Genomic DNA, 12156 nt, shown 5'->3' with positions numbered 1-12156 from the left:
TCCTGAAAAACAGGCAGATTCCCCTTTGACACTCTAATAAAGTTTAAATCTAACTTGATCTTGACAGTCACAGACTTTTGTAATCTGGCCCCATTTCCCTGCATGAATGAGCTTCCCCATAGGAACACAGCTTGTTAGAAGCAAGATTCAAATACACATCTGGTATTTTTTCTATAATACTATATATATTCTTAAATACTATCTATATGCCTTTGCTGATGGGGTGATTATAGGTGATCATCTGTATCCTGAGAATTGAGAAAAGACCACTCTGCTGGCAGCAGAAAGGGTGGGTCAGGGAGCCCCAGGGGACCTGTTTGTTTAGGGTTGTTACAGTCACATTAGGTAGGCCCTAGAACATGGCAGACGATGGTAACCCACTGAAGGTTTCTGCCCTGACTTTATGTCCTGATGACCTTTGAGGTACTTGGAATAAGTGCCTTTCCATTCATTCATTCATTCATTCTTTCCATCTTTTATTCATTCTGAGTTGGTCTGACCTGATCAAGGTGGAATTTAAAAGGATGAATCTCCAACATTCCTGACCTCCAGGTTTCACAAGATATTAGAGCTAGAAGACATATTACAGATTATGTAGGCCAATCCTGGACAGCTAGCGGGGACAGTGGGTAGAGCACTGGGCTTGAAATCAGAAAGTCTCCTTTTCCTGAGCTCAAATCCGACCTCAGGAACTTGCTGGCCATGTCACCCTGGGCAAGCCATTTCACCTTGTTTGCCTCAATTTCTTCACCTGTAAAATGAGCCGGAGAAGGACATGACAAACTGCTCTGGTAGCTCTGCCAAGAAAATACCAAGTGGGATTATGAAGAGTCAGACACAGCTGAATAACAGCAAGACCAATCCTACATTTTGTAAATTAAAACAAATGGAAGTCCAGAGTCTAAGAAAGGAGCCCTAGACTTGCAGTCTGCAGTCTGGAGAGGTTGCAATCCTGCCTCAGTGTAGGACAATGGATATATCCCATCCATCCTCTAAGCCCCAGCTCCTACCTCCATGAAATGGGGCTAATGATAGCCATGATATTTTTCTCAGTGTCACTAAATGAAAAGCAGTTGGGATGGTGCAGAGGCAAGTCTGCTGGAGTTGGAATCAAGGAGACCAGAATTCAAATCCTGACTTAGACACTGACTCGGACACTCAGACTTGGACAAGTCCCTTGGCCTTGGTTTTCTCATCTGTAAAATGGAGATTAAAATAACAGCATCCACCATATAGGGTTGTGAGAACAGAGTGAGATAGAATTATGTAAAGTTCTTTGCAAAATCATTATGATTATTATTATTATTTTTATTATTATTCTATCTAGCATCCAGGGGGCTTCTCCTCTCTACAAGAGGCAGGTAGCATTTAATTATAGGAACTGGGAGCCCAAGGGTGACAAAACCCGTCTAGTTTTCTATCATCCAGTGATAGTGTTGGAATTGGGTCTGGCTCAAGTCAGTTGTTAAATTTTCAGTGTATGCAGTTACATCTTGAAAATCGGCAAAATGCTACAGGTCAGAACTTGATTTATTTATTTTTATTGATTGTCTGGACTGAAAAAATGTTAATGATACAGATTAAACTTAAAAGTTATGTTGTGGGTGGCTAATATGGAAATGTTTTGCATGAATGCATATGCATAATCTATAACAAATTGCTTGCCTTTTCAAGAAGGGAAGAGGGGAAAGATGGAGGGAAAGAATATGGAACGCAAAATAAAAAAAGTTAAAATTTTCATGTGGAATTGAGAAAAAAATAAAATAATTTTAAATGTAAAATAAAAAGGCTGTTGTGGAGTTGGGTACCATCATCATACATCAAAACAAGTTCCTTTGAGTGAAATTTGTCTCCTTTCTTCTTATTTAATTTCCTTAGTCACATCCTTGAATGTCACTGATTCCTAAGTGATTCTCCACACTTGATCACCCAAGACTGATTTCTTCTTCTTCTTCTTCTTCCTTCTTCTTCTTCTTCCTTCTTCTTCTTCTTCTTCTCCTCCTCCTCCTCCTGCTCCTCCTCCTTCTTCTCTCTCTCTCTCTCACACACACACATTTTTCACACACCCTCACACACACACACACACGCTCTCTCTTCACACACACATACACACACCCTCTCTCTCTCTCTCTCTCTCTCTCTCTCACACACACACACACAAACACACATTATAAGCTTTCTCAGACACAGGAATCTGACAGGTGTAACTAGAACAGCTTAATAAGCTACAAATAGCATGGCTGCTTCCTGTAAGAAGGCTCACATCAGCCATGTAGACGAAGGATGAGGCCAATTAACAGCCTTTAGAAATATCTTGCAACTTAACCTAACCTCAGCTTGGTGTTGCTTTCTCCCTGAGCAATAAAGATGAAAACACCCCCTCGCTTTGCCAGTCCTGTGGCACGGAAATTCCCCTTCATAAGAGGCTATAAAGCATTCCTTTGAAAATACCCAGAGCCTTGAAAACCTAAGGAGGGGCTGATCCAAGGGCTCTGTACCCAGGAGAGATCAGGGACCTAACCCAGTGAAAACAGAAGCAAGAGAAGCTGATGAGGTCAATCAGCACTTGGAAGAGAATTGTTTCTATCACCCATTCATCTTTCCTAATCCATCCTAATTCTAGTCTCTTTTTTCTGCTTATTATCCTTCATTTATTCTACACACATACATACACACACAATATACATATATATATATATATATATATATATACATTCATACACACATGGCATGGATGGATAGCTAGATAATAGATCGATAGATAAACAGATAGATAATTAGATAGAAAAACCAATAGATAGATGAATGCATGTTTACACAGATGGAAAGAAAGAGTTGAAAGGGAAATTCTTTGTTCCTATTTTCATCCCTATTAAGGAGACAAAACTCAATAAATATAATATATATAAATAAATATATACATATCAATATATACGATTTTCACTTATTGCATATTTTTATATTATATACTTATATAATATAAAACTATAATATATACTTATATGACATAGATTTTATATTTAGTAATATAAACATATATGTATATAACATAAAATAGATTAGATTATATTTATAATATAAACTATGATACTTATATAATATGAAATATAATGAATTATATTATTTATATATGAAATATATTATGCTTCTATAATTTACACATATAATACATAATAGTTGTTCATTACAAATAGTTGTTTGTATGTTGTCTCCCTGTGCATCTTTTGAGGGAATGCATTGTCTTTGTATCCCCAACACAGTGTTTGAACCATATAGTAGAATTTTTTTTAGAAAGATTTTATTGGGGTGGCTAGGTGACGCAGTGGATAAAGCACCAGGCCGGGAGTCAGGAGTACTTGAGTTCAAATTTGCCCTCAGACACTTAATAATTACCCAGCTGTGTGACCTTAGGCAAGCCACTTAACCCCATTTTCCTTGCAAAAACCTAAAAAAACCCAATTGATTTTCTTTGAGTGGCTAGGTGGCACAGTGGATAAAGCACCAGCCTTGGAGTCAGGAGTACCTGGATTCAAATCCGGTCTCAGACACTTAATAATTACCTAGCTTTGTGGCCTTGGGCAAACCACTTAACCCCATTTGCCTTGCAAAATCCTAACAAAAAAAAGATTTTATTTATTTTGAGTTTTGCAATTTTCCCCCATCTTCATATAGTAGGATCTTAACTATCAATCTAGCTATCTAGTTATCTGTCTATCCATCCATCCATCCATCCATCCATCCTTCTGTTGAAAGTTAGACTTACTTACCAACCCATTGTTCCTAGCCCTGCTTGTCAATCAGTTTTGGGGAGGAGCCATCCAGTTTGCAGTTTTGTAATACTTGATACCTTTTATGTAAAAAGCCATCTCCCTACCTTTTTTGTACCTGGAAATTGTCATATCATTGCTACCTTGGGAAAGAACTCAGAGGCAGTGATCCATCCCCTTTTGATGATGTGAACCTATCTAAACTGTCTGTGTCTTATTACAAAAAGAAAACAACAAAACCTGGCTCCATCTTGAAGCCATAGCTGAACCCCACTGATCAGTCCATTATTGTGTTGCTATCTTAATCTACTTTTAATAAACTCTTTTAATTTTCTGTTCTGAGTTTTGTCTCCTGAATCAGGGTGAAAATCAGGACACAGAATTTTCTTTTTAACTCTTGACTGTCTGTTCATTTCTGTCCTGTCTGTCAATCTATTTATCTATCTATCTATCTATCTATCTATCTATCTATCTATCTATCTATGGCTGGATGGGTGGCTGTCTAGATAGATAGATAGTAGATAGACAGCCACCCATCCAGCCACCCAGCCATCTGTCTACTCATCCATCCATCCATCCATCCATCCATCCATCCGTCTATGTCATGTGAATTTATGAGAGATAGGATACCATGGTGGAGAAAAAACTGGCTTGAAGCAGGAAGCCCTAGGTTCAAGTCCCACCTCTGACACTGACTGTCTATGAGTCCCTGGGAAGGAAATGAAGATTGAAGGAATAATTTATTAAGCCTTTAATATGTGCTAAGAACTATGCTAATTCACTTAACCTCTTGATTCTCTAGATGACTCTTTAAGAGTCACAGAGAAGGTGTTGGCCTGTGATAATAGAGAGCATTTCATCCTGGTCATTCCTTAAACAACTGAAAGCATGGATTCAGTCCCTCTCTAGGGCAAGTATCACTAGGTAGCAGAGGCATAACATGCTGGACCTAGAGTCAAAAAGACCCGAGTTCAAGTCTGACCCCAGGCACTAAAAAGATGTGTGACTTTGGGTAAGTCACTTTACCTCCTTTCTGCCTAATTCTCTAACTGAAAAATGGAAATAATATTATTATGGTATTTACCTCCCTGAGTTGTGGAGTTCTAATAAGATAATATCCATAAAGCGCTTATTATAGTTTATGATTAATATTAAGTGCCTGATAGATTCATGTTCCATTTACCCCATTTGAGTCTATCTTATTATTGTTAATTCTGAATCTAAGTACTGTGGGGGCAAGATCTTTTCTTTTGTCTCTTTATATCTTTAGCACTATTCTAATGGAAAAGATCCAAAAATTGGGACTGCATGATGATAGAATCAGATAAATCTAGAATTTAGCCAAACCTAACGAATAGTTATAAATGGTTCAATGTCACCAGGACAGGAGACTGTCACTGCAGTACCAAGGGCATCTGTGTTTGATCCTGGGCTGTCCAACATTATAATCATCAGTGACTAAGATAAGGGTATAGATGATGTGCTTGCCAGATGGTGCACTGAATGAAAGGCAAGTTTGCATTGAACTGAGTATAATGAGTTCATCTTCAATTAGGACAAATGTAAAGTTGTACGCTTGGGTACAAAGAATAAATTCTTCAAATACAAGGTAGAAAAATGAACAGCAGTTTTTATTGTTGCTGTTGTCATCTGAAAAAGATGTTGAGGTTTCAGTGGACTATAAGCTCAACATGAGTCAGCAAGCAACCAAAAATTTAATGTAATTTAGGGCTGCATTAGAAGGAATAGAGAGGTGATGATCCATTCAAACCTGCCCTGGTCAGGTTTCAGCAACTTCTCTGCCACCTGGAGTCATGGGAATTGCTTGGGCCAGGGACATGGTAAATGACGTCTTTAGGATCAGCCCAAAGTATCAAAGGAAGGGCTTGGAACCAGGTCTTCCATCCAAGACAGGCTCTTTATTCACTATTACTACAATGCCTCTCTAAAGGGAGACTAAGAAGGGGGATAAATATACACATACAAAGACCCATGTGAGTGCATACATTGGGTGGGTGTTATGTTTGAATAAGGTTTATAGTTGGTTTGCTGGACTGGGACTTCCAGGTGAAGAGTCCAGGCAGGGTGCATCTATTCTGCAATTTGTAGGCATCAAGAGTGATCTGGCAAGTTAAACAACTTATCTGGGCTCACAGAGCCAGTATGTATGATGGGAGTAGAATCTGAACCCAGGTCTTAATGATGACCGGGGCAAGCTGTCAAGCTACTTTATACAACCCTCCCTCTTGAAATTATAATAAAAGTTTTATTCTTGGAAGAAATACTGGCATGATTTGTCATTTCCTTCTCAAGCTCATTTTACAGAAGAGAAAACTGAGGCAAGCAGGGTTAAATGACTTTCTCAAAATCAAATAGCTAGTAAGTGTCTGAGGCCACATTTGAACTCAGATCTTCCTCATTCCAGGTTTGATGCTCAATCCACTGCACCACCTGAATTCCCCAGTATATAATATAGAGGTCCTTAACTTTTTTGTACATTCTGGACCCACCCCTTTGGCAGCATGGGGAAAATCTATGGACTCCTCAGAAGATTTTTCAAATGAATAAAAGAATATATATAAACTCACAGAGAAAATTTTATAAATTATTTTTGAATACAGTTATCAAGATATTTAAAATAACAAGTTCATGACTCAAAGTTATGAATCCTTGTACATATTATATTAGAATTGTGCTAATGCATATTATGATACTCAAATACTTATTATAAGTTATATATGACATAAGTAAATATACATATTCTTAGTGCCATACACTCATATACACAATACACACATATATAATTCACACACATACACACATATTCATATAAAAATACACATATTCACATGTAAACACATACATGCAAATACACGCTTGCAATAGGCACACACATACACAATCATTCACACCTTTTTAATGACATTCACAAAGCTGACAATATTTTTTCAAATCCTCTCTCATGCTCAGGGAAAATAAAGAGAAGGATTCCCTGGAAGCATGGAATTAATAAGCCAGTTTTGGAGTCAGTGTTGAATTTCTCCGTTGAGGCCATGAGACAAGGAGGAAATCTGCTCTAACCAATGAGTTACCAGATTAGCTGGAACAGGAGGCCATAAGATGCTAACAGTTTATTGTCGTGGCTTTTGCCAGCTGAATGCTACTTACTGTTACTAATAGCTTATTTTATGCATAATGAGCTTCTGAGAACCTTTCACCCCTCCCTGGCTAAAAGCAATTCAAATTGGATTAATAAGCAGTAGAGAGATCCTAAATAGATGGCTAAAGTTTGAAAGATATGAGTTCTTAAAAAAAAAAAAGAGACAGATGAATATCCATGAATATCCCAAGGGACAGAAGAGGCAATCTTGAGCAAAATCCCTGAGCCTCTCTGATCCTCAGTTTCTTCTATACAAGAAGAGAGTTGAACTAAATGATATTCTTATAAACTTATGTATCTATGAGAAAATAACATCACTTCATTCAAATCCCTCAATTTTTTGATGTAGAAACAAAGATGTAGAGAAAAATGGGGGGGTGACTCATTAATTTGAGGGAGACAGAGAGCTAGAACAAGAATTCATAGTTACTAATTCCCAGACTAGAGAGCATGAAGCTATAAAGCTTCATTTTTTTAAAAAAAACTTTGATGCAAAGAATTAGGAATATAGGAAATTTGTAATTAGAAACAAAATTTATAATTCTTTTGTGCTGTTAAATTTTATTAAGGTGTAAGATGCTATCTGCTCTTGAAATGTAAATTGACTCCTATTGTGCCATTATTAAAAGTAAAATCTATACCCTGTCTCCTCATTCCCAACCCCCAACTTCCAATTCTATCTGGTTTTTGTCATGTAAGGAGGGGAGGGATTTCTCCTTTGCCCTCAGTGCCCAGAAAATGGGCAAGATCATAAAAATCTGAGTAGTTTCCGTTCTGGTCCAGTCAGCTCTGCCTATTTCCCTTTCTCTCTCTCTCTCTCTCTCTCTCTCTCTCTCTCTCTCTCTCTCTCTCTCTCTCTCTCCCCTTATCCACTCTCTGTCTCTGTCTCCTAAGCAACCTCACCTAACTTTTTGTTATTCACTCTTTCCTGAAGGTGCTTGTCCTTTCTCCAGCAGGAGAAACATTTTTAATCTGTATACTTTGCAATAATTGTAAAACTCAAAATAAATAAAATCTTTAAAAGGAAAAAATTTCACAAGATGTAGCCTCTCCCATTGTTGTTAAGATTGTCCATCACAAGAAGGAGTAGAGGGAGGCTGAAACCTTTTAAGAATTTGGATTCCAATAAAAAAGGGTAAAAATTCCATATGTACAAAAATATTCATAGCAGCTCTGTTTGTGGTGGCAAAGAACTGGAAATTGAGGGGATGCCTATCAACTGGGAAGTGACTGGACAAATTGTGGTATACGTACTTGATGGAACACTATTTTTCTATAAGAAATCATGGATGGGATTTCAGAGAAGCCTGAAAAGACTTGAATGAACTGATTCTGAGCAAGATGAGTGGAACCAGAAGAACATTGTACACCATAACAACAATATGGAGTGATGATCAACCATGATGAATTTGCTCACTCCATCAGTGCAATGATCAGGGACAATTTTTAGGGGATATGTGATGGAGAATATCTGAATCCAGAGAAGGACCTGTAGTGTTTAAAGCAAAGACCAAAGCTTGTATATATTATCTTCAATTTTTAAAAGTTGTCTTATGCATTATGTAATTTTCCTATCTCCAATGTTTTCTTTCTTCCTTTGGGATCTGCTTTTTCTCTAACAACACATTTTATTTTGATCTATGCATATCATAGATAAAAATGAAAAGATTATATCAGATTGCCTTCTGTTTGGGGGAGGGTTAGGGAAGGGAGGGAGGGAAGAAAATGTAAAACTCAAAACCTTGCAAAAAATGATTGGAAGACACTGCCATTGTATGTAATTGGAAAAAAGTAAAATATTTATATAATGAAAAAAAAATTTAAAAAATATTTGGATTCCATGGATGGAAAAACATCCTAAAATCTACCCAGATGGTAGTGGCTTCATCCATGAAAGGCTTCAAGCAAAGACTGGATGATCCCTTCTTGGGGATATAATCGATGGATTTCTTACCCAGATATAAATGGCTTAAGGAGTCTCCAAGGTCCTTTCCTACACTGAATTTCTATAATTTGTGATTCTGGGATCATATAATTCCTACATGCTTATGTCAGCCGATTATGCTTAAGAGGCCTCTTAGCTTTCTGCTAGGGTGATAAGTTTCAGTTCTGACAAAAGAATTATCCTCTTGGGGTCCCTAAGTAGTTGTCCTAAGCCAAGAGATGGTACAATTTTCTTCTTCAGTCCCCATGCTCCTAACCATCTGGACATTACCTTAGGTTTCATTGAAGCCGACTCATTGAAGGCATTGAGCTGGTGTCTGATCTCTACCATCCATCACTGCCATCAACTTTTCCATGTGGATGTGGATTTCAGCTAGGACCTCTGTCACATGGGCTGTGGCTCCAACTTCCTGGAGGTCCATCAGGGCCTTGTGTTCCTCCTCCTGGACCTGCTGCTAAACCGTGTTGAACTCCTTCTGAATATAGAGTTTCATCTCACACTGGCTGACCTGCAGGGCAAAGCAAGAGAAAAGGAGGAGTGTGAACACTGGGGGGGGGGTGCTATGCAGAACAATGCTAAAAATAACAGGGAATCTCCCCATCTCCTCACCCAAATAAAAAGATCAGTAATAAAACTCCATTAGCATCTCTGCAAGAGACCCCATTGGTCTTTTTCAGACATCCCAGTCATAGAAATGTTCTGATAGCAGAGAACATCAGGAGACCAAATAATTATACTGTGATCAGACTTTAAGCATTTATCAAGTGCCTACTGTATACTAGACACTGGATGGGGAGAGGGAGGGAGAACAAGAGGAAAAGGGAGTTGGATAAAGAAAAAGGGAGTCAGAAAGGGAAAAGAGAGAAAGGGAGAGGGAGGGAAGGACAGAGAGAAACAGAGACAGGGAGAGGGACGGAGAGAAAGAGAAAGTTCCTTAAGTTTTACAAAGCATTTTCTATTTCCAGTCCCTTTTGAGTCTCACAATAAACAGGGAAGTAGGTACTGAAGGGATCATTACCCCATTCTCACTTTACAGAGGAAAAACCAGAAGCCTGAGAAATAAGCCAACTTGTCCATGCCCATGGAGTTTCAACAAATATTTGAATCCAGGTCTTCCTGGCTCCACATCCAACACTGCCCTGGCTAGTTTGCCAATCGCTTTCTTCTTACTACTCCTGACTTGACATTCAGGACCATGGACTGTGGCTGGCAGTCCAGAAACCTACCACTGCTTATTGCCAGCAAGGAAAAGGTGCCATCTCCTTTAAGACCTCCCACAGCAGGCTTCCACTGACCACCTTGGAAAGGGCAAGACCTCTCCAGCTATTTTAAACCTACCTTGCTGAAAATTTTATTAAGCCAGAAAAATGCTCAGCTTCCTCTGAGCAAGAGCTGAAAACTTATTGCATAAATTTACACTTCCTAAATTGGATGAACCACCAAAACGTAATCCAGTTTCTCCAGATGCTTTTTCATTCATTCTTAACAAGACCAAAAAAGAGAAATTCTTTTAAATAGATATAGGGTTTATGATTAGGTCACCTAATTCCATGGGCTTCTGCTGATTGGTCATTCATTTGCATTTTAACTTTGCTTGCATTTTAATCTGCTTTACCTCATTCAGCCTCAGATGCTCTGAAAATGTATAGGAGAAGAAACAGAAAGATCCCAGTGAGAGACTCTATTTAGTTACATAGCATGGGCTGTGGGGATTGCTAAAAAAATCACTTCGCAAAATGAACTCAATAAGACAACTGTGCTATATTTTGGAAATTTAAAAAGTAGTCACGGATAGAATTTTGGATGTTGGAGTCACGTCAGAGGGGCTGGCTCTTGATTCCCAGATTTGCAACATATAACTTGAGATCTGAGGCAAGTCACTTCACCTCTGGGGCTAAGTTTCCTCATTTGTAAAATATGGGGATTGGGCTAGATGGCCTTAAAGGTCCCTTTAGGTATTAGAGTAAGATGATCAGACAGAAATTAACAATTGTAAAAAAAAAGATACCCCATTATCTCCCTCCTTAAGGGTCCATGGTGATCCCTTTCATATTATGGCTCATCCATAAATCTATGAAGTTATTTCCTTAACAAAGGGTTATTTTAAGGTGCTCCCTGTCTAATAAGCATATCACCTGAACAACTAATATTAACAGAATGTCATATTTCTGTAGTATTAAGGATTTAACCTAATCTAATCAATCACTCAATCGAGTAAACACCTACCATGTACTAGACACTGTACCAGGCTCAAGGGACAAATGTTAAAACAAAACAATTTCTCTTTTCAGGGTGCCCTTGGAGAAGAGCTATACCTGTTACAAGGCTCTGAAGGTCTCAGGACATAGCAATCACCCCTCCCCTCAAAGCTGGACAATATTTATCTTGGATCATCAACTAAGCAAGGTATACAACCCAAATGTCATATTCTGAGCTCTTCCTCATTCTTGGATGGACCAAAAGTCTGCGAACCCTACCTATTTTTCCCAACTTCTGTCCTATGGTTTTCATTCATATTCTCTCTGTTACATCCAAACAGACCTTCCAGACTCGACTGTCTCCTCCTTCAAGAAGTTTATATCTCATCATTGTGATACAAATATGCCCATATAAGTAGGTTCAAGGTGATTTGAAGAGATCCAAAGTATTAACAAAGGGCACATTCATGTGGCAGGTGAACATCCAAGTGGAGTCTTGAATGAAGACCAAGAATTCTAAGAGATGGAAGTTTCCAAGGACTGCATTCTAGACAAGGAGTCAGCCTATGTCAACAAACACATAAACCACATTACATTATTACTATCTCATTACAAATATTATCTCATTTTATTGTCACAAGAACTCTTTTGGTTTTGTTTTCTGTTTTTGTTTGTGAAAGGCAATGGGGTTAAATGACTTGCCCAAGGTCACACAGCTAGGTAATTATGAAGTGTCTGAGGCTGGATCTTGACTTCAGTAGTGCATTGGATAGGTCACCAGCCCTGGAGTCAGGAGTACCTGAGTTCAAATCTGGTTTCAGACACTTCATAATTACCTAGCTGTGTGGCCTTGGGCAAGCCATTTAATCCCATTTACCTTGGAAAAAACCCAAAAACAAAAAAACAAAAAACAAAAACAATAACCCAACCAATGCACTACTTAGCTTCTCCCATCACAATAACTTTGAGTAATATGTATTATTTTCATTATTTCCATTTTGCAGTTGAGGAAACTTAGGCAGAGAGAGGTGAAGTGACTTCCCTAGAATCACACTTCTGCTGTCTCTGAGGGTGAATTTGAATTCA

General features: G+C 38.3%; 1 protein-coding gene across 1 annotated transcript in view; it reads right to left on the bottom strand.

Annotated features, from left to right (window-relative positions):
- TRIM44 (tripartite motif containing 44) overlaps positions 1 to 12156 on the bottom strand; it is a 136815-nt gene that overhangs the window by 111294 nt on the left and 13365 nt on the right. Inside the window, 2 exon segments of the mRNA XM_074231614.1 lie at positions 9143 to 9205; positions 9207 to 9380. Of these exon segments, the coding sequence (XP_074087715.1) occupies positions 9143 to 9205; positions 9207 to 9380 (237 nt within the window).

Source organism: Macrotis lagotis, chromosome 3 (genome assembly GCF_037893015.1).
Source record: "Macrotis lagotis isolate mMagLag1 chromosome 3, bilby.v1.9.chrom.fasta, whole genome shotgun sequence".
NCBI classification, from domain to species: Eukaryota; Metazoa; Chordata; class Mammalia; order Peramelemorphia; family Peramelidae; genus Macrotis; species Macrotis lagotis.
The sequence above is the reverse complement of the archived record's forward strand: the minus strand, read 5'-3'. Positions and strand labels throughout refer to the sequence as shown.